The following is a 26975-nucleotide window of genomic DNA, read 5'->3' as shown; positions in this document are numbered from 1 at the left end:
ACAAACAGAAGCAGAACTACAGACATGTTTCAAAACAACTTTATTTAGAACTTATTTACGGAACAAAACAACTGGAAGATTTATACAGTGAACACAGAAAACTTGCAGCTCCAGGCAGCCATCTTGGCTCTCACTTCTTCTTCTTGAACCTGACGGACAGAACAAAGTGTCAGCCACTTTAACTCTGTTTCACACCAATGTGGGACGACCAGAGAAAGAGAGAGAGCAGGTGAAACTTACCTGGGGCCGCCAGGACGCTTCCTGTCCAAACCAAGACGCTTCCTGTCTGCAAAAGATGGTCTGTAACAAGACAGGTGTGCAGTCAGCCAGGTGAGACAGATGCACAGACACACGTATACTGACAGACATGTACCGACAGACAGTCTCACCCTGCTCTGTACTGTTTGAGAGCCTTGCTGCTGGTGTTGGTCAGCTCTTTATCAAACACAGACTTCTTGCCTCCTTTTCCTGCTTTCTGATTGGCTGCTGTACAGGGACACAGTTCAGTTTAGTTCCACTGTTTATGGTGTAGTACATTTGTGTACTGGTGTAGTATTCCTGACCTGAAGCCGGCGTCTCGTCCTCCACCATCGCCCTCGCTCTCTTCGGTCGTCGCTCCCTCTTGGCCGCCCGCTCGGCGAACATCTGAGCCTTCAGGATCTCGAACTGAGCGCGCTCCTCAGCCTGACAGCAGAGACTGTAAAGTTAGAGCTCCCACTCCTACACTAAAATGGAATTGAGTGTTTTGAACATTTCTGTCAGAAACATGTTCTGATCTGTTAACGTCCAGTATGAACAGGAGGAACAACCACAAGAAAAGCCGGTTTCAGGTCACACTGATTGATTATTGGTTGATTGGTTTAGTTATCATTAGTAATACCGTCATCTCCTTCCTCTTGCTATCCTTTAGGAACTTTTCTCTCTTCTTCTTCCCTCTCAGAGCGAGATCGAACTCCTGCAGAGCCTTCGACACTGACAAGGAGGACGACAAGTTAAAATACAGTCTGGAGTACCACAGCACAGTACACTGTAGTACAATGCGTATTAGTGCAGTTGTGTATTATTACTCACCACGGCTCTGTTTCCTCTCCTGCTGAGTCTGAAACCAAACTCTCTGTGACTGAGAGGAGGCGGAGCCATCGAGGCGCTTCTGAGCCACACTCAGCTACACACACACACACACAATTCAACAAAGGTGCAGAATTATGAGAGATGAAACGTAAAGAGTATTTTAACTTTTGTTCTGATGTTTTAACAGAAGGGTGTCTGTTCTGTCTGTGAAAGTGGATATTCTTGAATGTGATTGGCTGTGTGACACCTGAGGACGCCAGGTGTTCTGTGTCCTAGCTTCTAAGAGCAGTATTAAACAGGTAGCCATGGCGGCGAACAGGTGCTGATGTGTTCAGGTGTACCTTGGCCTCAGATGCTGCCAGCTCTCTCTCCTCTCGCTCCAACTTCATCACAGCTTCAACGTCTTTCTCCAGTTTGGAGATCAGATCTCTGAACTTCAGGATGACCTCTGGACGCGAGACGAACACAAACCGAGAGGGAAAGTCGCATCACAACACACCTGTGACGCAGTGCTGTCATTTGTATTACCGGCTCTGACTATTTACTGCTCCCTCTCAGTACTTATGTACTCACACCACCTGTCTGTCTCTCTCAGGTGTGCGTACCTGGCGGCAGGACTCGAGCCTTCACGCTGCTCTTGGCCGACTTCACAACCTCCTTCAGCATCTTCCTCTCTGACTCTCCAACCAGAGACACCGAGCGACCCGAGCGACCGGCTCTCGCTGTCCGACCAACACGGTGGACGTAGTGCTTCAGTGTGGACGGCATGGTGAAGTTTATCACCTGAGAGACAGACGGGGAGACAAACAGGGAGACAGGCAGGGACACAGAGAGACAGGCAGGGACACAGAGAAACAGGCAGGGAGACAGACAGGGACACAGAGAGACAGAGACAGGCAGGGACACAGGCAGGGAGACAAAGAGACAGACAGGGAGACAGAGATACAGAGAGACAGGCAGGGAGACAGACGTGACTTCAGTGCTGTCAGAACTCAAATCCGATCCCTCTCTGTATATTTATGATCGCTCCTGCTCCACAGTAACTCCACATCAGCACTGTGGTCACCTCACACTAACTCTGTGGTTATTGTTGTTGTACTACAGGAACAGGAAGTGACTCTGACCGTTTTGACTCCATCGATGTCCAGACCTCTGGCTGCCACATCTGTCGCCACCAAAACGTCAATCTGCTCATCTTTAAAACGCCTGGAGAACAAAGAGAACGAAGAAGGTAAATACATGAAATGATTTAAGTCCGGGTTCTCCGGTTTGTGGTTCTGGTTGTGCGTGTACCTGAGGTTCTCCAGTCTCTGGTTCTGGCTCAGTTCTCCGTGCAGTTCTCCAACCTTCAGCCCCATCAGTCCCAGCAGGATGTGCAGTCTGTGAGCCTGTTTCCTTGTCTGAGTGAAGCACATCACGTGATCCTGGAACGTCCGAGTCAGCAGAGCTGACAAAACACGCAGCGGTTAGTGTCAGTACTGCAGTACACGGTGAAAGGTACTACATTATCGGTAGTACTGCGGGTACCTACCGGCCACCACAGCCTCTCTGTCTCCCTCTCGGTTTGGTCGGATTCGGACAAACTCTTGTCGCAGAAACGGAGCCACGTCAGTGTTGCTGTTAACGAAGATTCTGACTGGCTGCTTCAATGAGACCGCCGCCAGGTCCTTCACCTGGAGACAGCAGTCACATGACACACACTGAAGTCACATGACACACGGTCAAACACCTGGAGACACAGGTGACAGGACACAGGTGTGTGTGTGTACCTCCTCTGACATGGTGGCTGAGAACAACATGGTCTGTCTGTTGTAGGAACACAGTCTGATGATCTCCTTCATCTGCTCCTCAAAGTACTCGTCCAACATCCTGAGGAACGAAGCAGAACCCAACAGGATTGTGTTCATTAGTGGATTCGGTTTCTCTGCCCCCCCACCGAACCCCCACCCCCAGTGCAGGTGTCAGCACTTACCTGTCAGCCTCATCCAGGATGAGGATTTCAATGTGAGTCAGCTCAAAGCTGGGCGTGTTGTGAAGGTGATCGATCAGCCGACCAGGTGTAGCTATCAGAACATCTGGCCCCGCCCTCAACGCTGCCTCCTGAGACTTCAGGTCCAACCCACCTGGAGGCACACAGGTCACATGAAAATCAGTCCACCATTTTTCTGGACTTTCACAGTGAAGCTGAGTCAGTCAGTCAACAGTCATACCGACAGCCAGGCAGGTGGTGATGGAGGTGAACTGGGCAAGCTGACGGGCCACAGAGTGAACCTGGATCCCCAACTCTCTGGTAGGAACTAGAACCAAGACCCGGGTCACCTGGGATGTCCTGGGCTTATAAATCAAACGCTCCAACACGGGCAACATGAAGGCTGCTGTCTTTCCTGAGGAGAGAAACCATTTCATCAATCTATCTGGGTACCGTGTCATGAACTGGTCCCAGGATGAAGGACTGGCCCCAGCGTAAAGGTGTTACCTGTCCCAGTAGCAGCGCAGGCGCACAGGTCTCTGCCCAGCAGGCCTACAGGAACACAGGCCTTCTGGATGGGGGTCGGCTGCTTGAATCCCAGAGCCGCGACGGCCTGCAGGGGAACAACAGAAAACATCAGCAACAAAAGGTTTTCTGCCAACCACATGGCAGGGAAAGACGGAGGAACGTCGCCTCTCTGCTGGGGAACTCGTTCCAAGTGGAGCAACTAGATATACTTAGACTAACTCAGAACCACAGGACTGACTCTGGAACCAAACTCCTGAATCGGGGATGGGCTCTGGACAGGTGTGGTGACAGTGACCAGGACTGGAGAACAAAACCACGACTGGCCTGATTGTTTTCTATCACCAGTCAACTGAACTGAAAGGTCAGAGGTCAGTGTTACCTTCAGGATAGGTCGGGACAGGTTCATGTCAGTGAAGGTCAGCTGATCGTTATACTGAGACGCATCTTCATAGAACGACTCTGGGGCCTGAAAAACAAACAGACGTTACCATGGTAACCCAGCACACGCAGTCAGCGAACGTGTGACATCATCAGCTCCTCTTCCTCACCTCCTCTCCCGCCTTCCTCTTTCTCCCCCGTCGTTCTTTGTCTCTCAGGGTGTCTGATGGGAAACAGGAAGTCAACAATAAAAACAAAAGGCCGTAGTTAACGTGTCGAACAGATTAGAGTTCAGTCTTCATTAGGTTTTCTGTTCTGAGCGGTTGGACGGAGTTAAAGACGAAGGGTGAGGATGAATCACTCGAAACAATTCAAATGTTTCCTGTCACAAATCAAAATAAAAGCCTCTGCTGGACTCACCTGATTTGGTCAGAATCTCTTCATCATCCGAGTCAAATTCATCTTCCTCCTCCTCCTCCTCCTCATCATCATCATCATCACCTCCAGCAGAAGGCTTCACATCCTCTTCTTCTTTAGCATCCTCCTCCTCCTCCTCCTCCTGTTGGTTCTTCCCTGCTGAACCTTCAGCAGCATCACCTTCAGCTGATTTCTCCTGCAGATCAAAACAAACACAGGAAGTAGAACCCGACCAGACAGGAAGTACAACCTGTGTGAAAGAGTGGACTCACCTCAGCCTTCCTCTTCTTCCTGATTTTCTCGATTTTCTGGTCCAGCGTGGTCGCAGTTCTCTGCAAACATAAGTTCAGACGGTGAACTGATTCACGCTGTAGATTGTTTTCCAGTTTTCTTGACATCTTAAGCTGTTAGCGGCTCACATGACACAAAGTGAACGTAAATACAAAGAACGACTCGAGTAATTTAAAGTTTAAAGTTGATAAATTCAGTCACTCGTGTGGGCTGAGACTACGTCGCCGCTTGGTGCTGACGGCCGAGTGGGAGTTTGGATTTAAAAACAGTTCCCTAACAGCTGACAGAACAGACCGACTGAGAGAGAGAGAACGGGTTCTGCTGCAGGTTCTACCTTGTTCTTCAGCTGTTTCATGATGTCGGACGTCACCCAGTCGTCGTCATCGTTCAGTCCGTCCCTCTCGTCAAACTCAAAGTTAGTGTTGAAGACTCTCGGCCCGTGACTCCCAAACTTCTTCTTCCTGTTCAGGACGATGGGCTCATCCTGCACACACACACACACACACACACACACACACACACAACACAGCTAAACATACACTTTCATAATAAACACCACATATTGTGAAAGTGACTGCGTGTCTAAGTTACCAACATTAGTGTGAAATTAGATTTAAGTCCACAACTCCACAATAAACCATCACGTTCTGACTTTATGAACTCCTTATGAACCTTTAAAAACCTTCATTAAACATTTATTTATTAAACTAAGTTCGTTTTCTGAAAGTCCAGTATTGTTGTTCTGATCTGAGGTTTGTGTCAAATCAAACTTTATTTAAACCCTCACGGTACCCATAGTGACATCAAAACATGTTTCCTGGCCTGTTGTATGTTAGTAAAAACACATCATGGGTTTCAGATCAGAACCAGATCCTGGATCAGAACCAGGAGTCAGACGTCGTCATTTCGTCATTGACTGAAAATGATGTTATTTCATGCCGAGCAAACGACTCGATATCAGAAATGTTTACAGAAATTCTCCGCTTTTTATTTCCGGTCTTCCGGCCTGCCGGAGTGCGGACCGACAGGTGAGGTTCTCTTTAGAACTTTATGAACTGTTTGTTATTTGTTCGTTTTAAATCTGCGGTTTTCCAGCCGGGCTCCGGTTCACCTCCAGCCGCCTGGCCGAGAGTCTCCGCTGTGGAGCCGCAGACTCACCTCCTGATCGGACTCGGTGTCGGCCTCCTCCGGACTCTCGTCCTCGTCCCGGATCGTCCCGATCAGACCCAGCTGTTCCAACATGATGGACTGTGGATCCGCTGTGGACTTCACGACTTCAGCACAGATCCTCTGCCGTTTTCTCTCCACACACAGACACACACGTGTGTTGACGGAAACAGGAAGTGAGAGCGATGTGTTTCCGGTTCATCCCGCCGGACGGCGGACGGACGCCACCTCCTGGGCGGTCCGGGAAAAACAGCCGTGTGTGTGGTGCTGTGGTGTAAAGCGACTTAGAACACAAGCACTCAAGTACTGCACTTCAATACCAATTTGAGGTACTTGAGTAAATACTTGAGTATTTACTTTTCATGCCGTGTTTTACTTCTACTCCACTGCATCTCAGAAGGAAATATCGTATTGTAGAGTATCACTGAATATTTTTACTTTTAATACATAATAACCATATTTTTCTGAAAAAGCTAACACACTTTTACTTAAGAAATATTTTCAATGCAGGACTTTTACTTGTAGCAGTGTGTACAGTGTGGTATTAGTACTTTTACTGAAGTAAACAATCTGAATACTTTGTCCACCACTGCTGTGATGAATTGAAGATGTTCTGTTGAGCTAAAACATCTGATTCAGTGTGACAGCAAACAGCTGGAACACACACACACACACACACACACACACACACACACACAGCATTACTGTATGTATGGGGACTCTCAGCTGACCCTTAAACACTGGAACTTCCTGGAAAGCTTTTGATTTTTTCCTGGAAGTCTTCCTGTCTCAGTGACCTCACGTTGAACTGATGAGGTCATCGAACAGGAAACATGAGCCTGAAACGTGAATGAAGACCAGATATTTAATGCTGTTTACACACAAACATCCTGCAGGTCTCAGATCAGCTGCTCTGTACTGTTTGTTTTTCTGTAATTATAATTAATGTTTTATCTCCTTCTGTTTTATGATAAAGAAACTAGAAGACAGGGAAGCTGAGCCACTCGTGGTCACACTGAGGGTCTGACGAGGGGCCTGACGTCAGGGGTCGTCCTGGTCGGGGAGCAACACGAGCCACCTGTGAGGTGACAGTGAAAGTGTAAACGTCCGAATATCAGATGGACCAAAGCCCATCTGTGTCCTGTGTCACAATGTGCACATTGTAACGTACACACTGGTGTATCCTGTATGGAGGAAAGGTACTAAATGGGTTATTTTTTACATTAAGAGAAAATGTGAGAATTTATTTAGATTTTTCATGTTAAGGATTTTTTAATCAATGCGAGACAATAAGTCAGTCAGTCAGAAAACGTATACTGTCGTCAGCAGACATGAACAGAAGCTCAACACACTTTAAACTCATCAGTGAACGATCGATGATCTGATCAACAGCCTTAAAGGTCTGCGTTTTACAGTCAGTCATCACTGCTGATCCACTGGAGGTGGAGCGTTTGGGTGGAGAACCTGTTCTCCACCTGAATGTTCTCAGTGTCGTGCTGCGTTCACGACGTGTCGGGACAACAGCCATTCTGGAGGAAGAGTTCATCGTTGAGAGAGAGAGAGAGCCAGAGAGAGGGAGAGGGGGGAGGGGGGTCAGAGAAGGAGCACACAAGCAGAGATGCATAGCAGCAGTAATAATACCAGAAGTATTGGAAATGTACATAATGATAATGACAATGAAGTATACAGAAGGTATTATGGTGATTTTGATAACAATAGTAGTAACAATAATGGTAGTAGCTGTACTGAGTCTTAACAGATTTAAATCAGATTATGACTAAACAGTAGTAATTGCAGCAGGTTTTGAGCAGGACGACAGCAGGACCGCAGCAGGACCGCAGCAGGAGGTCCAGTCATGATCGATAGGAATCTGCGGGACAAGAAAGCACAGGGACTCCAGGGAAGAAGTTGAGTTAGTAATATGCATTAATGGGACATGAATGTGTGCAGAAGGAGAGGGAGAGGAAGAAAGAGCTCAGTGCGTCATGGGAGGGCCCCCGGCAGTCTAAGCCTATAGCAGCATAACTAGGGGCCGGCCTAGGCCAGCCCTAACTATAAGCTTTATCAAACAGGAAAGTTTTTAGTCTACTCTTAAATATAGAGAGGGTGTCCGCCTCCCGGACCGAAACCGGAAGGCAGACACCCTCAATTATTCGTCCCTGAGGGGAAATTCTTCTTTCTTACAGACTTTGCAATTTTCCTGACCAAGAAAAGGAAAAGATAAGAACAAAAAATAAATAAATCCAGCCCTCTGAGCACGCTGATACACGCCAGCAGCTAATTATGTAACAGGAGCAGTTTATTTCTCATGCAGCTGAAGACACCAAAACAAGTTCACATCTTAATCTCCTCATACACTCTCAGCTCGTCAGTGACGTTTCAGTAATAATCCGCCTGTGTTATCATGATAAATGACCCCTCAGATTACTATTGTTGACCCAGGCACACACACACACACACACACACACACACACACACACACGTCTGTATGTGTGCACTCTTTCTCACAAAGTTAGAGAGACAGAAAACCCTCTGTCCCCCACAGGAGGGAGGAGTCAGTCCCCCGGGATAAATTAAAGAGAGAGAGAGAAACAGTCAGTGAGAACAGAGACGGAAGACCAGGACACATGAACCTCAGAGCCACCAGAACCTGAACCTCAGAGCCACCAGAACCTGGACTACAGAAACATCAGATCCGAGCTCCTCCTCCATCAGTCTGCTGATCTGTGAGTTTCAACATTCAGCTGTTACTGAAACCAGTCAGACAGACAGACAAAGAGACAGTTAGTGAGAGAGAGACAGGCTGTCACAGTTAGACAGTCAGACAGAGTGTCTCATCATGGACAGGTGAGTAGTACATTGCAGTATGTCTGCTGATATGTTAGAGTTCAGTCTGTCTCAGTTTCTGCTTTCAGGATGGTTAAACTCTGTCTCTGTTTATTATTATTGTCATTTAATATTTACAGGCCACTTGTATCTTACGGTGGTGGGGTGAAATCCTCCCGTGTTGTTGCTCATCTAAGCGATGCTAACATGAACTTTACTTAAAGTATCAAAGTAAACTGAATTATTGTCTCTGAAGAGTGAACATGTGGCAGTACTTTGTACTGTTTGGATTCTTTCATTGAGTTCTTTATTTAAACATTTATATAAGTAATAAACTCAGTTTATAGTTGAGGCTCAGTGCTGAGTAATGTGTCTCTGACTGACCTGAGGTCAGTGCTCTGTGTGGACTTTAAATCTTTTTCTCTTTGAACTGAATCGCTTTAATTGAAGGTTAGCGGTTAGCAGTTGGCCAGATGTCCAGATTTGGGTGATGCGGCAGCTGGATGGTGATTGGCTGTCGTCACTGAGCTGTAATTAAAGTCACAGATTACAGACTGAGCGTATGTGTGGTCTGTATGTCTCTATTTGTGACGACGTTCTGCTCTTCAAAGGCTGTTGAAAGCTTCAGACATGAGGATTAATAAGTGTGTGTGTGTGTGTGTGACTATGATGACCTCATCACTCCAGTCTCTTCTTCTTCTTCCCCTCCAGTCAGCAGACTGATTACAGCAGCCAGCATTACACTGCAGCTCTTTGCTGCAGGTAGGCAGAGAAGTGAGAATGAAGATTAATCCACTTTTTAATACAAAAGTTTAGCTGGTAAACGTCTCCAGATCAGAGCAGAGCAGCTCTCCTCCAGAGCTTCTCGGCTCTCAGCAGCTGAGCAGCAGCTCTGATCCTCCGTGTATAATCGGGATATTTCAGTCTCTTTTGTACAATGACAGCGAAGACACTCACTCACTTCATGTTCAGCGTGATCACAGACATTATGACCGAAGAAGTATGTTGGACTTCACCAGATTTGTCCTGTAAAGAATGGTAGCTCACCAACACGTTAAAGTTCCAACAGATTAACGAAAAAGGTGGTTTGTATCTGAAAGAGGCTTCATGTGTCCTGGTTTGGTCAAAGTGAATCTTAATCAAGCAGAAATTTTATTTGACTCTGAATCTGCTACTTATTCACCTTCACCTTAAAATTGGGGGATGACTTTTCATGTTGTTTGGAACGTATTAAAAGTCACAGCAGGTCACTGCATGCTGCTAGCTGCACGTATCCTTAGCTCACATCAGGTTGCCATGGTAACTCCCACTGACATTTAAGATGCTGTAAGAGCTCCCCGGCAGCTTAGCATCAGCTAGCAAGAAGTAGGTTAAAAGTTGAACCAGTTTTAACTGTACGTACTCGTAGACTCACATTCCTGCTAGATGACTTTGTGACTGAATTTCTGCTGTCCACCTCCTGATCATCATGATGAAACCTAAAATGATTGTCCAAATTTCCAAAGTTGTGAAATCTTGTCTGTGTGTTGCGAACCTGTTCAGAGTTTTGGTGTGTGAAAAACCCTCAAACACAGTCAGCGAAAGCTAATGAGAACAAAGATGAAGACCGTAAAACAGCTCACGGCGAAAGATTTAAACAGAAAGTAAGCAAAGTTCTCGATCACTCAGCTGCTGAGACAAAGGATGAAGGAGGAGGAGGGGGAGGAGGAGGGGGAGGAGGAGGAGGAGGAGGAGGAGGGGGAGGAGGAGGGGGAGGAGGGGGAGGAGGAGGAGGAGGAGGAGGGGGAGGGGGAGGAGGAGGGAGTCTTGTGAAACAGAGGTTACTGCAGTTCAAGTTGAAAGCTGTTTATATGGATGGCACAGTCTGAGAATGTGTTCAGCTGTGAGCTATGGAGCAACAGAAGGGACAAAAACCTTCAAATCATGACCTCTGACACACTAATCCAGGGTTTTAATCTTCTTCTTCTTCCTCTTCATCTGTGTTTCAGGTCAGCATTGTCTGGCTCGCGATGACTTCCTGTCTGTTGTCCCTCATCCTCCTCTTCCCTTTTGTGTCCTTCATCATGGCTGCTGCCGAACCCGCCGGCTGCAAAATTCGCATCACTGACAGAGGACTGGAGATGTGTAAGCACATGGGTGTATCACTATAATCCAGCAGAGGCAGATTGCACCTGTCAAAGGAAAATCCAGATTAAACCTGTTAATCCAGATTAAACCTGTTTAAACGTGAAGCAGCTTCTCTCTTCTCCTGCAGATGTTTACTCGTTAGTCTAAAACTCATTAAGACTTCAGTAAAGTTAAATGACCAAATCTCCAACAGCACTTAAGCCGTTAATGTCTTTAGTCTGATTTAGTTATGTCTTTTTGATCTGTACAGTGCAGTACCAGCAGTATCTTTGCTCTGTTTAAAGTACCGACACTGTGTGTTTGTGTTTTCAGTGAAGTCGGAGACTCTGAAGTTTGTGGAAGACGAGCTAAGTAACATCAGCATGCCAGAGATGATGGGCAAAGAAGGACGCTTCCAGTACACCATCACCGAGTACTGACACTCGATCAGAGTTAAAGCAAAGCTGTAGCACCAAATACTCAAAAAGTGTACTAAAACTTTCTCTCGTGTGTCGTCAGTGTGAAGATCACAGAGCTGAATCTGAATCATGCCGATCTGCAGTTCATCCCCGAAGTTGGATTGTTGTTCGACGTTCAGAATTCATCGATCACGCTGAGTTTTCACCGACAGATCCTCTACTGGTTCTTGTTAGTTCTCCTGCAGAACGCTGACAGAACACAAACATGACGGTAACGATGTTTTCCCGCTGGTGATGAAGTGTTGTCGTGTGTCAGTTACGACACAGGGAACATCAACGCGTCGGCTGAAGGAGTGAACATCAACACGGTGCTGAACATGATCAGAGACGACGAAGGACGGCTGAAGATCAATAACATCACCTGTGACGCCAAAATCTCCAAAATGAAGGCAAAGTTCAGCGGGACGCTCGGGTAAAACTGCTGTACTGATCAATATATATATAACAACAATATGATTGCTGTAAATAAGACTGATGTAGTAACTGATAGCAGTAGTAATAATGATTTCTGATCAATAATCAATGATCAGGAAGTCTGTTATCATATCTGACTTTTTGTATGTTTTTTTAGGAGAGTTTATGACTTCCTGTCCAGCTTTCTGACAACAGGCATGCGCTTCATCCTCAACCAAAAGGTCTGTCTGTCTCACCTGTCTGCCTTTCTCTGACCTGTCTGTCTCTCTGTCTGTCTCACCTGTCTGCCTTTCTCTGACCTGTCTGTCTGTCTGACCTGTCTGCCTCTCTCTGACCTGTCTGTCTGTCTCACCTGTCTGCCTCTCTTCGACCTGTCTGTCTGTCTGACCTGTCTGCCTCTCTTCGACCTGTCTGTCTGTCTCACCTGTCTGCCTTTCTCTGACCTGTCTGTCTGTCTGACCTGTCTGCCTCTCTTCGACCTGTCTGTCTGTCTCACCTGTCTGCCTCTCTCTGACCTGTCTGTCTCTCTGTCTTGTCTTACAGATCTGTCCTGCATTGAATCACGCTGCTCTGGTTCATGTGAACTCGTTGTTGGAGACGATCCCCGTGAGGTCGGAGGTCGATCAGTTTATTGGGATCGATTATTCACTGATTGATGATCCGGTGGTGACATCCAGGAGCCTCGACATGCACTTCAGGGTCAGACTCTGACACTGATGGTACTTCATAACCTTGTATGGTCTGTGATGCTAACGGTGAGCGTGTTGTGTCTGCAGGGGATGTTCTTCGACCTGTCCAAGCAGAACGTCTCCTTGGTGAACTACGCCATCGACCCGGTGATCAGAGAGTACGACAGGATGGTTTATCTCGCTCTGTCCGAGTTTTTCTTCGACAGCGGGATGTTTTCTTACTACACAGCAGGAATCTTCCAGATGGACATCATCAACGACAAGGTCCCAAGCACTGTAGACCTTCAGAACCACAAACGACCCTGAAAACCACCACAGCCCATCACAACCACCACACATCAAACGGAACAAAGGCTCCTCCTGAGAACCTGCCTAACCTTCACCATGTCTGCTTGTGTTGTGTCTTCCTTCAGATGCCCAAAGACCTGGAGATGTTGTTGAGAACCACCTACTTTGGAGCCATCATGATGATGGTGAGCAGAAACACTGATGTTACTTTGTTTATACACAGTCATAGTTCTGTGTATTTGTACTGTACCTCATGTTCTCACGTGTGTTCTGGGTAGAACCCGGCTCTGATGGACGCTCCACTCTCTCTGCAACTTGCCGTCAACTCACCTCCGAAAACTTCCATCAAGACTTCTGGAGCGACGGTAGTCATGACAGCCATCGTCAAGGTGATGGTGTTGCCTCCCGGTCAGCCTCCGGTCCAGCTCAGCAGCATGACAGTGGTATGAACACGGCAGATTCTCAGCTCTGATTGGCTGGCAGCTGTCTCTCACCTGTCAGGTCACCTGCTGCTCTCATAGCTTTAATGACAAGTGATGCTCTGGTGACTTTCCTTTTTATTCGCCTCAGAAACTGAATAGCCTCATTCCCTGGTCGTCAGACACTCAACGATGAACCACCTTAATTCAGAATCGTTTGCTGAACCTTTAAGAATTCAAACTGAAAAACTGCTCATCAAAAAGTACTTTGATTATAGTTTGTGTGTTCTGAAACCTTCTGTCCTTCTGCAGGAAACGAAGTTTAACGCTAAAGTTTCTATGAAGGGCAAACGTCTGGCTGTTCACGCTGACCTCCGCAGGTACACACACACACACACACACACACACACACACACACTGTGGTTCACCATCTGAACACGATTCAATAACATAACCTGAGGCCACAGGTCAAAACACCATGCTTGTCTTGTATATAAACGTATATGAGGTTCATCATATCCACATTACCTACGTTACGTTATCTGTCCATGTATTTCTGTCCATGTATGAAGATCATGTGCAGAACGTTATTTGGATTAAATCTTCATGAGGAAATGAGTGTCAGCCGACTCCTGCGCTACAGCTGGCTGCTCGAATCCCATTCAAGACAGGACGTGGTCAAACCATACAGTCTGCCACAGTCAGCTTGATCCTCCCTCATGACGAGGGGGCTCAGCGACCACTCAGCAAAATCCAGACCGTTTGCTATCCGGGCTCCACAGAGGTGGTCCAAGATCCCCACTGACATCGACTCACCCGTTCAGACTGCATCTTGGCCCATGAGAAGATGAAACCACGTCTTTCTCCACGTCTTGTTTCTAAACGTAGAATTCGTAGGCGTTTGCTTGTTTTAGGACTTTGATGTTCTTGCAGGATCCTCACAGTTTTTGGGTTGTACCATCCTGGCCGTAGTTTTGGACGAAGACACGAGCCGCGTGAACGTTGTGTATGTCATGTCAAAGTGCTCCTCAGTTCTCAGCTTGTGGCTGTGGCTGCCAGGCGCAGTGCAGACGAGCCTTCCTGTTTGGGAATGTTATGATGTGTCTGAGGGTGGAGACCCTGTTGGTGGTGAAACGGTCCAGGTTGGGTTCAAACCCATGCTGTAGTTTGAGTCTGTTTTTGGCTTGCTTTGGTTTGGTTTTGCCTCTGCCTATTTTGTTTTTTATAGTTTTGTTTTGTGGTGGTTTTGTGTCTGTTCCTGGTCCTTTTGTGTTGGGCACCAGTTAAAGCGACTTTTGTCCTCAGTTTGTTGTCCCTGCCAGCCGTGCTGTGATTGGAAGGTGCTTTTCCTCCCCTCTGCTGCTGCCGAAGAGAGAAGCTTAAGGGGGTCAGCGTGGCTCTGCCTCATCACACGGGCCCCACATCTGACCGAGACAAAGTCTTGAGTCTGGCTGCAGGACTCTGATCATCGTGTCCTCTCAGCCTCTTGGACGGACGCTGACTGACGCGACTGCAGTCTCATGCACACGCAGGATGTGAGAGTTTACTTCGTCAGATCATCACACTGAAACTGTTTTCTTCCTGCAGGTTTAAAATCTTCTCCAATCAATCAGCGCTCGAGTCTCTGGCGGTAAGTGCCTTGTGTTACTACTACTTATACTGCAAGTTAAAACATGAAGTACACATACGAGTGAGCATTTACTGACTGACGACACAGTAACAACCTGTCTGTCTGTCTGCCTGTCTGTCTGTCTGTCAGCTGATTCCTCTGCAGGTCCCTCTGAAGACCATGCTTCAGATGTCTGTGGTTCCTCTGATCAACAGTAAGAATGTGATTAGCCAGCTGTGGCACATGAGCTCACAGTACTGCAGTATTTGCTGACACACTGTGATGACGTGTCTCTGGCCCTGTTTGTGTCTGTTCAGACTGGACAAAGAGGGGGGTTCGGATCCCTCTGGCTGATGGGATGGATTTCGTTGAGGAGGTGGTTGAATATCACAACGTGAGTCTGTTTAACCTGTGTGTGTTTATATGTGATGCAGTAATCTGATTGGTCATTATCCTGCTCATTATCATGTTCACATGTGATGTCATGTGTCCGTGCTGCCCCCTGGAGTTGACGGCGGTTTTGTTGCCCCCCGCAGGGTTTCATCGTGATTGGAGCAAATCTTCACTTCAGCAAAGGACTGAGAGAAATGATTGCTGGGGGCAACCAGACTGAGCCAGATTCAAACACCATCTAAATACATACTCAAGTACATACATGTAACACACACACGCACAATGTAAATTTACAGGACAGTACACTGCCTAAATATGTATGACTTTATTCTGTATGCCGCACACACTCTTGTGTGTTGGTGAATATGTATCGTCTGTAGTGCATTTATATTGACTGTGGTATGTGAATATAGTATTGCGGTTATACTGTATATGTATATGTTATTAACAGTGTGAATATAATTTACAACGCTGTCATATGACAGACTGTGTCAACATACAGTATATATCAGTCAACCTGTAGATGTAGTAATGTATATGAGACATGTGCTGTATGTTGACTGTCTGTGTACATATTACTACATAAACATTTACATGTACGTGCTGGATACACTGTATGTTGACCCTGTGGGAACATACAGCTGCACTAACACTGTAAACAGTCACTGACTCTAAACAACAACATGTAGATAAACGAGCGTTTCCATGGCAACACTGCGTACAGAAACAGAAACCTGAATCAGACGTCTGCCAGTTTGCCTGCAGGAAGTTGAACTGGAACGCAGAGTTTACTTCCAGAGCGGAACGGTGGCTGTGACGTTCAGCTTGTACTGCAGTGTGTGTTTGTGTTCACAGTAAAGTTACCTCGCGGTCAGATATCAGTCGCTTCAGGCCCACGTGATGCTGATTGGAGGATCCTGAATCTCTGCAGGATTGATTGGTCAAAACGATGTGTTCACAGTGTGGTGTGTAAATGCGTCACACGACGATTAAAATGGAAGACAAAAATGACACTAAGATGTGTTACGTTTTGTCAAGTAAAAGTACAGACTGAAGTCTGACAAAAACATTTATCACCATTTATCACCAATTGATTATTGATTGAATTGATGAACGTCACATTTATTGATCAGTTTGACAGATTTTACTCTCATCAGGTAAAAAAAACAAAAGCAATAAACTCATTTTAATGAGATGTTATTTCATTTCAGCTCAGTGCATCCCACCGTTAATTAATAATTAATGAACACTTCATTATTTTGTTAGCAGCTTATTAATTATCAAACAGTAAACTGTAAGTTTCATTGGTCATTCACTGTGAGAACTTCACACTGTCACCACACTCTGTTTTCACTCGACATTCACTCTTTGAACATTTCACCGATGCCGTCGTAACCGTGGAAACCACACTTGCTCCCAGCGACCTTGCAGCCGAAGGTCAGCGCATCCTGCAAACTTCCACCTACAGGCAGAATATGCTTTTATTTATTTCAGCACAATTCAGACGGGAACGTTATGGACGTGTCACAAATCAAATCCGATCTCAAAACGTTCAGGATGAGCTTCATAGGATCGTCTGAGAGCAGTGACAGAAACAGGCAACACATCTTAAAATACGAGCGCTGGTGATGTCATCTGGAGCCAGAGTGGACTGGACAGTGTAACGTCTTACCGTTGGACAGCGTATAGATGACCGCGGCGTTGAAAGTGTCTCCTGCTCCGAGGGTATCGACGAGAGCCTCGGGAGGAAAAGCGTCTGAATGAACGATCACACCGTCAGGACCCAAAGCATCTGCTCCTTTTTCTGCCCAGGCACAGACCAGGACAGCCCTGAGAGACAGACAGACAGACAGACAGACAGACAGACAGACAGGTCTCAGGAGAAAACAGCTTTATTTAGCAATAAAAAGGGGATTTGTGGCCTGTCCCACCACAAAGTTGAAGTTGTGCCAGAAAACTTCAGTCTGATTCTACAATAATTTACACACAAATAAATAAGGACAAATGACTGGTCGCCTTGATACACACTGAATAGAGAAAATAAGTACAATCAACTTGGAAAGTAGATTTGAACTGACCAATAATTAAACAAACATTGAAGAAACTCTTCGTACTAAAATATGATCACAGGAGATCAGGCAGATCAATGTAAAGCCTGTTAGACAGACAGGTTTGAGAGTGAGACACTTCTAACCCCTGTTTGACCCTCCTGTAGAGTCCTCTCAGAGCTGCTTCAGCCGTCAGGAAACCGAAGTGACGAGCGACGTCTTTGCTGACGAACACCTAAAGACACGAGATGTTACAGGCTGTATGTTTTATACCTGAGACACACATAGAAGATACAGAAGACTGTGGAAGTTTAAGCAGTGTGTTTTCTTAAAAACTCGCACCACGTCACCGTGTGAAAACAGCTGATACAGCGGCTCTCTGATCTTCTCTATCTCCACGGAGATGGTAATTCTCTGTTGCCGTGGCACCGTGCTGTTGTACATCACTACCTGCTGGATCATCTTCACCTGCTCGTCAGCATTTCGTCCCTGCAGGAGTCAAATCAACCACGACAGTGAAACTTGTAAGGACCGAAACACCAGATAATATTGATACTGATTTACTCAATTTATACTGACTTAGTCAGTTTAGTTAGGTTTAGTTTAGCCAGGCTTAGTCAGGTTAGGTTTAGTTTAGCCAGGCTTAGTCAGGTTAGGTTTAGTTTAGCCAGGCTTAGTCAGGTTAGGTTTAGTTTAGATGGGCTTAGTCAGATTAGGTTTAGTTTAGCGAGGCTTAGTCAGATTAGGTTTAGTTTAGTTGGGTTTAGTCCGATTAGTTAGGTTTAGTTTAGCCAGGCTTAGTCAGATTAGGTTTAGTTTAGCTGGGCTTAGTCAGATTAGGTTTAGTTTAGCCAGGCTTAGTCAGATTAGTTAGGTTTAGTTTAGCCAGGCTTAGTCAGATTAGGTTTAGTTTAGTTGGGTTTAATCAGATTATTCGGGTTTAGTCCGATTAGTTAGGTTTAGTTTAGCTGGGCTTAGTCTGATTAGTTAGGTTTAGTTTAGTCAGGCTTAGATTAGTCAGGTTTAGTTGGGTTTAGTCAGATTAGTCAGGTAGCAGGTAAGTCTGGTTGTTTCTGTGTCACTCACCTCCCAGTGGATCCATTTGAACTGACCAAGGTCAACTTTGGAGAAATCCTCCACTGTGACATCAGGAAGGTTCCTGATGGACAGGAAGTGAGGTCAGAGTTTGTTTCAACATCTCCAATCCTCCATCCATCATTTACGCCTCCCAAACTGATGACGTGATCGGCTCATATTAGACTTTTCACAGGCTGAGTGAACTATCCAGGAACAGGAAACCGACCCTTTAACTCGAACAGTACGATAAATAAGTGCTGAAAGTTTGACTGCTCAGCGTGTTTTATGGAAGGAGGAGGACTTTCATCTGCACACAAATTTTAACAGAAACATTTCAGGAATTAAAACTTAAAATTAAATCAATCAAGTTTAAATTTTAAAAGTTAACTTTTAAGACTTAAACCTGATTGATTCATGAGTCTCTCCAACATTTATCCAGTTTGGAATATTCAGTTTGGATCACATCTGTTTACTCTGCCATGTGACATGTTTGACAAGGTCATGACAAAACCTGTGTGACAGATCAGACTATTCGTCTGGAAGGTTTATTACAAATATGTGATGACTGGCTGAGACCATCGTTGAAAGTTTAACCATGAAACACAAAAACAGACTTTAAATGTGGAGAGTTCACTTCCAAATACATAAAAAATACGCTGAGTATCTACAAAAGACATCACAAATTAAAAAAACATTTTTATTGAAATCATGATTTTTGCTTTTAATCTTCTTCAAAGTCATGAGAGGACACACGCGTGTTTATTAAATTTGATTCGATCTTTTGAAAAATTAAAAACTGTTGCGTGAATGCGGCCGTATTAAACACCCCAGAAATTACATTAATCAGAGAATTACGATGAATTAAGGCAAAACCACTGCAGAGACTCAAGCTGACACGTTTGCGATGTCTCTCTGTAAGCTGTGCTAGCAGCTTTAAAGGAACATTCCAACATTTTACTGACTGACCTTGTTTGAGTTGGTTGAGTTGAAACTATGTTGATCGGTGAGCTTTAGTTGTGTTCAAAACTCCGAGCTGTTTGATCAGCTACTGTCCTCCGTTGTCAAGGCAACTCATCTCAAGCAAGCCTACAGCCAGATAAAGGTAGCCGACCTCTGACTGGGGATCTGTTTGGGTTCAGGACCTTGATGTCTTGCTCTGCAGTGGGTCATCGGACCAGCCGTCAATAAACCAGGATTCGATTAGATCGGGCTCGGATTAAATCAGGATTAGGTGTTCATGCTTCCTTCAGGGCGGGTCACACAAAGTTCACAAAACACCTCAGAGCGTTTGTTTTACCTGCCTGTGGCACCAGACGGGTGGAGCTTCAGATTTGTAAGCGTTTGTTCTTAGTGTTTGTAAGATTTGAATGCCCAAGCCTCCTTTTTACCTAATCTGGTCCCATTGACCGTGTTAAAGTTTTGTTTCTGCATGCTTTTAATAATGAAAATAATGAAAAAGAAATAAAAAAATATACAGTTGAAACCAGATATTTACATACACTTCGGAAAAAAACCAAAACTTTTTTCTTTACTGTCAAACATTAAATCAGAGTAAAGTTTTTCTGTTTTAGATCAATATTAACATATTTTTTGCATTTGTTAAATGTCAGAATCGAGTGAGGGAGAATTTTTATGTATTTTTTTTATGACTTTCATCAAAGTCAGAAGTATACATACACAAGTTTATTGTGTCTTTAAACAAAAGGAAAACTCCAGATGATTCCATTCTGAGCTTAAGAAGCTTCTGATAGGTTAATTGATTCCATTTGAGTTAATTGGTGGCACACCTCAAACACAGAGCCTCTTTCTTTGACATCGTGGGAAAATCAAGAGAAATCAACCAAGACATCAGGAAAAGAACTGAGGACCTCCACAAGTGTGGCTCATCCTCAGGAGACGGATTCTGAGTCCCAGAGAGGAACGTTTTTTGGTGCGAAATGTGCAAATCAACCCCAGGACAACAGCAAAAGACCTTGTGAAGATGCTGGCTGAAACTGGTAAGACAGCGTCCTTATCCACATGTCCTGTGGTCTTACGAAACAAAAACTGAACTGTTCGGCCATAATGACAAGCGGTATATTTGGAGGAAAAAGGTCGAAGCTTTGAAGCCTCAGAACACCATCCCAACTGTGAAGTGTGAGGGTGGTGGTATAATGTTGTGGGGCTGCTTTGCTGCAGAAGGAAGACTGGTGCGCTTCACAAAATAGATAGCATCATGAGAAAAGAAAATTACGTGGATATATTGAAGCACTGAAACATCTGAAGACATCAGCCAGGAAGTTAAGTCTTAAGGGCAAAACTTCCAAATGGACAATGACCCCAAGCATAAGGACAACAAAGTCAAGGTACTGGAGTGGCCATCACAAAGCCCTGATCTCAATCCCATAGAATATTTGTGGGCGGCGCTGAAAAAGCGAGCGCGACCAAGAAGGCCTACAAACCTGACCCAGTTACACCAGTTCTGTCAAGAGGACTGGGCCAAAATCAAACTACTGTAGAAAGGTTGTGGAAGGATACCCGAAACGTTCGGCCCAAGTCAAACGTTTTCTACCAAATACTGTGGAAGTGCGTGTAAATTTTTTGACTGATGAAAGTCATTTTAAAAGACATTCATAAAATTCTCCCTCGCTCGATTCTGACATTTAACAAATGCAAAAAATTTGTTAATATTTATTGATCTAAAACAGATTTATTCTGATTTAATGTTTGACAGTAAAGAAAAAAAAGTGTTTCAAGTGTAGTTTGGCTGGGACATTAACACACACACACCTACAGAGACTGAAATGCAACACGTAAGGTAAGAATCCATAAGAAAAAAGTGCAGCGGGTTTATGTTGAATTTGAGGTGATGGAAATGTAAGTTACGCTTACCTGACACGCACATTTTACAATCGTAAACTCACTTTGAAAACAGCATATCTGCATGGTCCCTTAAATGTGTTCATTTTTCAACACGGTTTTGAAGGTAAATACGTGTCTGGCTGATTCATAGGAGTGATGACAGGTTGGTAAAAACTGCTCACTGATGAGGAGGTATTTAGTGAACGTCATGTGACACCAGCCAGTCGTCTGGTCGTCTTACATGTCGGAGAGAACGACAGTTCGAGATCCGCTGGACGGACAAACCACACAACACGCACACGGGTTTTGACCTTTGACCTGCCAAACCACCGCGGCGACATCGATTTCACGGCGCAAGAAGTCGGCCACGATGAAACTGACAGAAAGAGAGACAGGAAATGACTTCATATCAGCTCTGTCCTCTGACAAACAGAAAATTGGTGGAACAGGAGGGGGTCAGAGTTGTTCCGTGATGGTGATGATGAGGATGTTCCTGAAACAGAAGCAGTTAGTGAGACACACACCTGTTCACACCTGTTCACACCTGTTCACACCTGTTCATGTGCAGGATGGTGCGGCTTCCTGTGCGGATGTTGCTGATGACAACGGAGGCTGGAAGGACACACTGTGCGTGCTCAGACACCAGAGACACATCGATGTGGAACTTCTGAAAATCCTCCAAAATAAAACTACAGACAAGAAACTGATTCACATCTCCCATGTCCTCCAAAATAAAAGTACAAACATTAAATGGTTTCACATCTCCATGTGACGCTTAAGACCCTTAAACTGATAAGGTTCCTCCTCAGGTCTGTATATATGATGCTCAGAGGAGAGAGGACAGGAAGAGAGGAGACAAGGCAACAAGGAGAGGAAAGAAGACACAAGGGGGAAAGGAAAGCAAGAGGAAACTAGAAGAAAAGAATCGAGGAAAGAGGAAACGAAAATAAACAAGGAAAATGAACAAGGAGAGAAAACGAGGACATAAGTTCTTTTCTAAAATCACTAATTTTACATTTCTGTTTTTTTTATTCTACTGAACCTGTTATAGAATGAAAAGAAACGAAAAGAAGTCCTCATAAGCCGTCCACATGTTCTCCTGCCTGCTCCAGTGACCAGACTCCGGACATGTTCTGAACATGTTCGTTCACTGCCTGACACTGAGCCAGTGTTAGCTCCTGCAGCCCGACTGCTTACAGTTTTCTTTGAGAATTAACAAGCAGAGAAGTGGAAGTCAGAGTGCTAATATACATGTAGTCATTTAATCCTTAAGTCACTTGCCAAGCTGTGTGTAAAACCTGTGCAGCTCTGCTCAGTGTGTGAGTTTACACTGATTACACACCTCAGTGCTGTCTGACTTGGTTAGGTTTTATTCTGCTCTGATTAAATGTTACACTGGTGTTGTTGGACTGACATTTAATGAAATTTAATTTGCAGCCTAAAAGGTGATTTTGTTTGTGTGTGTGTTTTTACCCATTTAATAATGTAACAGTAGACAAGTACTTCGAGAACTCTTTCCACCCGTTTATGACCGTACTGATAAACATATGATTTATGTATCGAAGAAGGTATCAATGAACATACTGGTTCATGCACTGATGAACGATCTTTACTCACTCTGCAACAGGTCCAGCAGACAGTGAGCCCATGAAGGCGCTGGGCGCTCCGAGCAGCGACAGCACTGTGCAGGAGTTTGAAGCATTTCCTCCTCGCTGCCAGCGCTGGGACAAACACCTGCAGAGAGTGATGACATCACAGCATCATCTGTCTGTCATGTATGTTCAAAATTATTTATCCATCAATTTTCTGTCCCAAAAATTAGCTTCTGCAACCGGGGATGAGACCGCCAAGGTCTCCACCTTTGTCCACTGCCCGATCCACCCTGCACCAGTTCATAGTGGTCTTCTTGAACTGTTGTCCCTCCGGTGGAGGAGTTCAGGTATCTCGGGGTCATGTTCATGAGTGAGGGAACGACTGAACAGGAGACTGACAGGTGGATGAGGGCAGCGTGTGCTGTGATGCGGATGCTGTATCACTCTGTTGTGGTGAAGAACTGAGCTAAAAGGCGAAGCTCTCAGTATACGTTTACTCAGGTTACGTCCCCGCCTCCAGACAAAATAGTGGTAGTAGCCAGGGAAAGGACAGACAAAGACCTCCCTGCTGAGACTGTTGCCCACCCCAACATGGACCCGGATAAGCAGTAGAAAACGAGACGAGGATTTCTCTCCCTGGGAACTTTTCCAGTTCCTTCTGGAGGATCCTGAGGCGTTCCCAGGTCAGATGAGACATGTAATCCCTCCAGTAGGTTCTGGGTCTGCCCCAGGGTCCAGAGCCTTCACCATCTTAAGGTGAGTCTTGTCAGCATCACTCAAGTGAAGTGGCAGTGAGGAGGTGATAGCATTGCATGGAGCATTGAGAACAACTGAAAATGTGTTTGAGCTCCATTTGGACGGAAACTTCTGTGTCCAGCAGTTTGCCTGTCAGGCACATTTCATTTCTTCATTCATGCAGTCAGTATTGAGGATCCATACCAAACATCATTAATCTGCAGAGGTGCATGTTGGGAAATTAAACTGTTCCTAAATGATGTTTAACTTTACGAGTGTGTTCACTTTAATGAGTGCAATCTCCGCCCTCTCAAATATCACACAATGCAGATTCACCTTCAAAATAAAATCCAGTGTTATTTATAACTCTGTGAATCTCAACACAGCAGTGAGAACGGTTCTGTGTTGTGCGGCAGGACGAGGAGAACAAAATGCAGAAAAACTAAACATTAAGAAAATCATTAACTGGCCATGTCCACACTCTAAAAAAGGATTCAGGAGGTTAGTCAATATTACTTAAAAACATGAGCTTTTTCAGCATAAAAAATACAGTTTGTTACATGCCCATTGTTCTATTAAGCTGAAAACTTATCTCCAGAAGTTGATCAAAATTAAAAATAAGGAAAGATGTCTTAAGTTAGTGAAACTTAATACTGTATTATAATATTAAGTTAGTGCAGCTTCCTATGTGTACATTCACTAAAGCAGAGAAAGTGACGGCCATTTTGTGCTGCCAGACTGCACCAGCAACAGCGAGGAGAGACCGCAAGGAGTGAAGGTCAAGGCTGGATTAACTTTATTTGGTGAGTAAATATTTTTTTGTTTACTTAATTTTCTGTGCAACAGCAAGATACTATCAGCACTCAGTCCAGTTACACAACACTAAAATTGAAATGTCCGCAGCATGCTTTGTCCTCAGCTTTTAGCTACCTAGCTAGCTAATGTCTTCAAAGTAACTTAAATTTTAACATTAGAAGTGCACTGGAGTCGGCTATAAGGTGCCTAAACTTGTGGTCCCAGAAATGCTGGGGGCATAAATCTTCAGCCCTCGTGTTTGCAGACATATCAGCTGGCATTGTTGAGGAATATGTTGTGGAAGACCATTAGCTGTTAGCCGCTAATGCTAATAACGACAAGTTAATTCAAACAGAAAGCTCTAACTTGTTAAGATGTTAGCCGCTAATGTTAAAGAGTTGTCAATCAAGCACCACCAGTCAGGTGGCCTGGTCGTTTTTGATGTAGCTCAGGTAAATATTTTTTCATGATATGGTTTGCATTGGTCGGCACGGTGGTGCAGCGGTTAGCGCGGTCGCCTCATGGCAAGAGAGTGTTTCTAAAAAAGGGGAAAGACCATGGGAAAGTTTTCAAAATTCATCGGTAAAAATGTGTGTAAACCCTGATTAGAAACCCTTCCTCATGGAGGAGTAGTTTGACATTTTTTGTCTTATTCACAGGATGATTCTGTGGAAATGAGGAGAGAGTTTGCGATCCGTGGATTGGTGGTGCACCTCGGAGAAAAGGAGGAGAATCTCTTCAAAGAGCAGTTGGTAGGTAAATCTGACACAGACGAGCTATACTTTGTGTTAGTCTTGTTTTTAATTGTTACTCACGTTTTTAATTCTGACATTGATTCTGATCTATTTATGCTAGGTTGATGGGGATCTCACCAATGAAGTGGTGAAGATCATTCTAACCAGAGGAGCCACATCTGATCCAGCCAGCGCAGATTGTGATTGAGGGAACAGAAGTTCTGGAAGACGTGGACGTACCCAGAGCCTGTGCCTTGCTCATGGGGCTGATCTACTCGCTCAAACCATCTGAATGTTGATCAGATGGTTTCTATTCTTCAAGTTCTTACACGGTGCTGACATATTTCGCACTGAAACTGGATATTTAGATAGGGCTTTAGCGTTTACCGCCATGCCCTTCTCCTGATATTGCTGGTTGATTGCAATAAAAATTATTGTTGACAAAAGTTGGTTACAATAAATACATTTTGACAGTAAAACTGGAATTGCCATGTCTAATTTACTCTAACTTAAGTGAAATAAGTTACTAATACTCAATGAAACTGAGGTAACAATTTGCATGGACTTTTCTGAGTGGACGGAAAGTAAAATAAAGGAGTTATAGCAAATTAAATAGAATAATTTGACCACTTATTAACACTAAAACTTACTGATATAAAAATTGAATTGGTTCAATATAATTAAGCTTGTAGAGGACAAAACAAATCATGCTGGTTGTACTAAACTAATTGAGTTAGTCCAGCTATAAAAGTCTCATGGGAAATACTCAGTAATGGCTTAGTTGGAATTACTTAAAAAGATAAATGCAAATTATTAGAACAATTTTTTTAATTTGATCCAGTGTCATTTTTTTTACAGTGCATCTGATAGAAATGTTTTCTGTTGTTTCACTGCATGTTGCATGTGTGTGTTTCAATCAGCGATGGCTTAAATGCAGAGAAAGAATTTCGGTGCATGTAAAAAATATACTGAATATACTAAGTTTATTTGCATTAGCCTGTGTGCTAACCTGCTGTCAGTCTGTTAGCATTAGCCTGTGTGCTAACCTGCTGTCAGTCTGTTAGCATTAGCCTATGTGCTAACCTGCTGTCAGTGTCTTCTTCTGGGTATTTGTCCACCACGTTGATGATGTCTAGACACACCAAACCCACACACAGAATCTTCTTCATCTTCTGTTCCTCCATTTTGATCCACACAAACTGACACTTTAACGCATGCAGCTGCAGACTGGACTTTGACACTCAAACGTCTCATCGTCTCGTCTGAGTCAATTCACAACAATAAGATACACCACTTCCTGTCAGCGGAGATTACAAAATAAGACCCTTACAGACTGCAGCTGCTCGTTACTGGTGTGTGAGCTGATAGTTAACCTGAAACACCACTTCCTGTCATTTTTGCTGGCCAGGTCTCACAGATTATTGTAAGAAAACACAACTTTACAACTTTATTCGCTGACCTTGGTGAAAGTGGATCATGTTTTAAGCAGATGACATTTTCTGATTTTCCCTCTGATGTTCTCTGGCTGCTCTAATTGAACTCTGGAGAGATAAGGTAAGATAAGATAAGATAATCCTTTATTAGTCCCATAATCAACAATTTCCTGCGGGATCAATAAAGTTCTTATCTTATAGCTGGGAAATTACAAGCTTTTCTTGTTGCTTTAGTAACTGCTAACTACTGCGAATGTAACCGGGTCCTAAATAATCATTGTTATAATTACACAAAATCTGTTTCGTCACATACACAACCATAAGGTTTCCAGCATTTTCCCGTATTCAGCGTTGAGTTTGGGGACTCCCATAGATATGAATCCACCGCGCTTTTCTTCTTCTGTGGTACCCCTTTATAAAGTAATGGCGATCCCTCCGCCTCTCCCCGGTTGTCCACTTTTCCTGTGAGAGAGGTGGGTGTCTCATTTTCTGTCACATATATTCACATTGGTTATGATTGCCTCTGTGTTAATTTGCTTACATTACCTTATTGATTGTTAAATATGTTCTTCTGACCCATACACAACATACAACAACTGTTACATACCGGTGCTTAAATGTGACGTCCCGGACGGCGTTAACCGCTAGCTGGAATGACGCAGAAAGTTAAGATAAT

General features: G+C 44.5%; 3 protein-coding genes across 7 annotated transcripts; 1 reads left to right on the top strand and 2 right to left on the bottom strand.

Moving 5' to 3' along the window:
* Positions 1–23: 23 nt before the first annotated feature.
* Positions 24–6024, bottom strand: ddx27 (DEAD (Asp-Glu-Ala-Asp) box polypeptide 27). 2 transcript variants are annotated; one of them, XM_046385162.1, is made up of 21 exons: positions 5813–6024; positions 4989–5138; positions 4636–4695; positions 4367–4559; positions 4117–4169; positions 3948–4034; positions 3548–3653; positions 3282–3455; positions 3044–3194; positions 2841–2940; positions 2603–2744; positions 2365–2518; positions 2196–2277; positions 1677–1854; positions 1413–1519; positions 1072–1165; positions 881–972; positions 564–684; positions 390–483; positions 241–300; positions 24–149 (listed from the first exon to the last, which is right to left on the bottom strand). In XM_046385162.1, exons 1-21 carry the CDS (start codon positions 5894–5896, stop codon positions 131–133), a joined length of 2301 nt encoding a protein of 766 aa, XP_046241118.1. In that variant the 5' UTR covers positions 5897–6024; the 3' UTR covers positions 24–130. The 2 variants fall into 2 exon arrangements, with proteins under 2 accessions (XP_046241118.1, XP_046241117.1); XM_046385161.1 differs by having other exon boundaries at positions 390–486; positions 5813–6023.
* On the top strand, positions 2203–16216 carry LOC124057069 (phospholipid transfer protein). 3 transcript variants are annotated; one of them, XM_046385164.1, is made up of 17 exons: positions 2203–2302; positions 6798–6906; positions 8367–8547; positions 10636–10771; positions 11087–11186; positions 11273–11401; positions 11489–11644; positions 11804–11867; positions 12190–12345; positions 12423–12599; positions 12749–12808; positions 12902–13066; positions 13355–13422; positions 14630–14672; positions 14802–14865; positions 14969–15045; positions 15188–16216. In XM_046385164.1, the coding sequence occupies exons 4-17, from the start codon at positions 10657–10659 to the stop codon at positions 15284–15286; spliced, it is 1473 nt and encodes a 490-aa protein (XP_046241120.1). In that variant the 5' UTR covers positions 2203–2302; positions 6798–6906; positions 8367–8547; positions 10636–10656; the 3' UTR covers positions 15287–16216. The 3 variants fall into 3 exon arrangements, with proteins under 3 accessions (XP_046241120.1, XP_046241119.1, XP_046241121.1); XM_046385163.1 differs by lacking the exon at positions 2203–2302 and adding an exon at positions 6014–6150; XM_046385165.1 differs by lacking the exons at positions 2203–2302; positions 6798–6906; positions 8367–8547 and adding an exon at positions 8561–8668.
* On the bottom strand, positions 16212–26143 carry khk (ketohexokinase). 2 transcript variants are annotated; one of them, XM_046385168.1, is made up of 8 exons: positions 25950–26143; positions 22628–22744; positions 21565–21699; positions 18179–18251; positions 17435–17581; positions 17239–17327; positions 16717–16874; positions 16212–16506 (listed from the first exon to the last, which is right to left on the bottom strand). In XM_046385168.1, exons 1-8 carry the CDS (start codon positions 26048–26050, stop codon positions 16406–16408), a joined length of 921 nt encoding a protein of 306 aa, XP_046241124.1. In that variant the 5' UTR covers positions 26051–26143; the 3' UTR covers positions 16212–16405. The 2 variants fall into 2 exon arrangements, with proteins under 2 accessions (XP_046241124.1, XP_046241122.1); XM_046385166.1 differs by lacking the exon at positions 21565–21699 and adding an exon at positions 21252–21386 and having other exon boundaries at positions 25950–26140.
* Between the last annotated feature and the right edge of the window lie 832 nt (positions 26144–26975).

This window comes from Scatophagus argus, chromosome 3 (genome assembly GCF_020382885.2).
Source record: "Scatophagus argus isolate fScaArg1 chromosome 3, fScaArg1.pri, whole genome shotgun sequence".
NCBI classification, from domain to species: Eukaryota; Metazoa; Chordata; class Actinopteri; family Scatophagidae; genus Scatophagus; species Scatophagus argus.
This window is presented reverse-complemented; position numbering and strand designations above follow the sequence as displayed.

What these genes read in the sequence shown, in the direction of transcription:
- ddx27 (XM_046385161.1), bottom strand. Translation starts at nt 5,896, where the DNA reads ATGTTGGAACAGCTGGGTCTGATCGGGACGATCCGGGACGAGGACGAG. An exon ending in AGAGGAAGGCGGGAGAGGAG is followed by an intron (nt 4,035 to 4,116) that starts GTGAGGAAGAGG and finishes TTTGTTTTTCAG; the next exon opens with GCCCCAGAGTCGTTCTATGA. An exon ending in TGTCCCGACCTATCCTGAAG is followed by an intron (nt 3,654 to 3,947) that starts GTAACACTGACC and finishes GTTCCCCTGCAG; the next exon opens with GCCGTCGCGGCTCTGGGATT.
- LOC124057069 (XM_046385164.1), top strand. Translation starts at nt 10,657, where the DNA reads ATGACTTCCTGTCTGTTGTCCCTCATCCTCCTCTTCCCTTTTGTGTCC. An exon ending in AAGTTCAGCGGGACGCTCGG is followed by an intron (nt 11,645 to 11,803) that starts GTAAAACTGCTG and finishes ATGTTTTTTTAG; the next exon opens with GAGAGTTTATGACTTCCTGT. An exon ending in TGGACATCATCAACGACAAG is followed by an intron (nt 12,600 to 12,748) that starts GTCCCAAGCACT and finishes GTCTTCCTTCAG; the next exon opens with ATGCCCAAAGACCTGGAGAT.
- khk (XM_046385168.1), bottom strand. Translation starts at nt 26,050, where the DNA reads ATGGAGGAACAGAAGATGAAGAAGATTCTGTGTGTGGGTTTGGTGTGT. An exon ending in ACCATCCTGCACATGAACAG is followed by an intron (nt 18,252 to 21,564) that starts GTGTGAACAGGT and finishes CCTGTCCATCAG; the next exon opens with GAACCTTCCTGATGTCACAG. An exon ending in CATCTATACGCTGTCCAACG is followed by an intron (nt 16,507 to 16,716) that starts GTAAGACGTTAC and finishes TTCTGCCTGTAG; the next exon opens with GTGGAAGTTTGCAGGATGCG.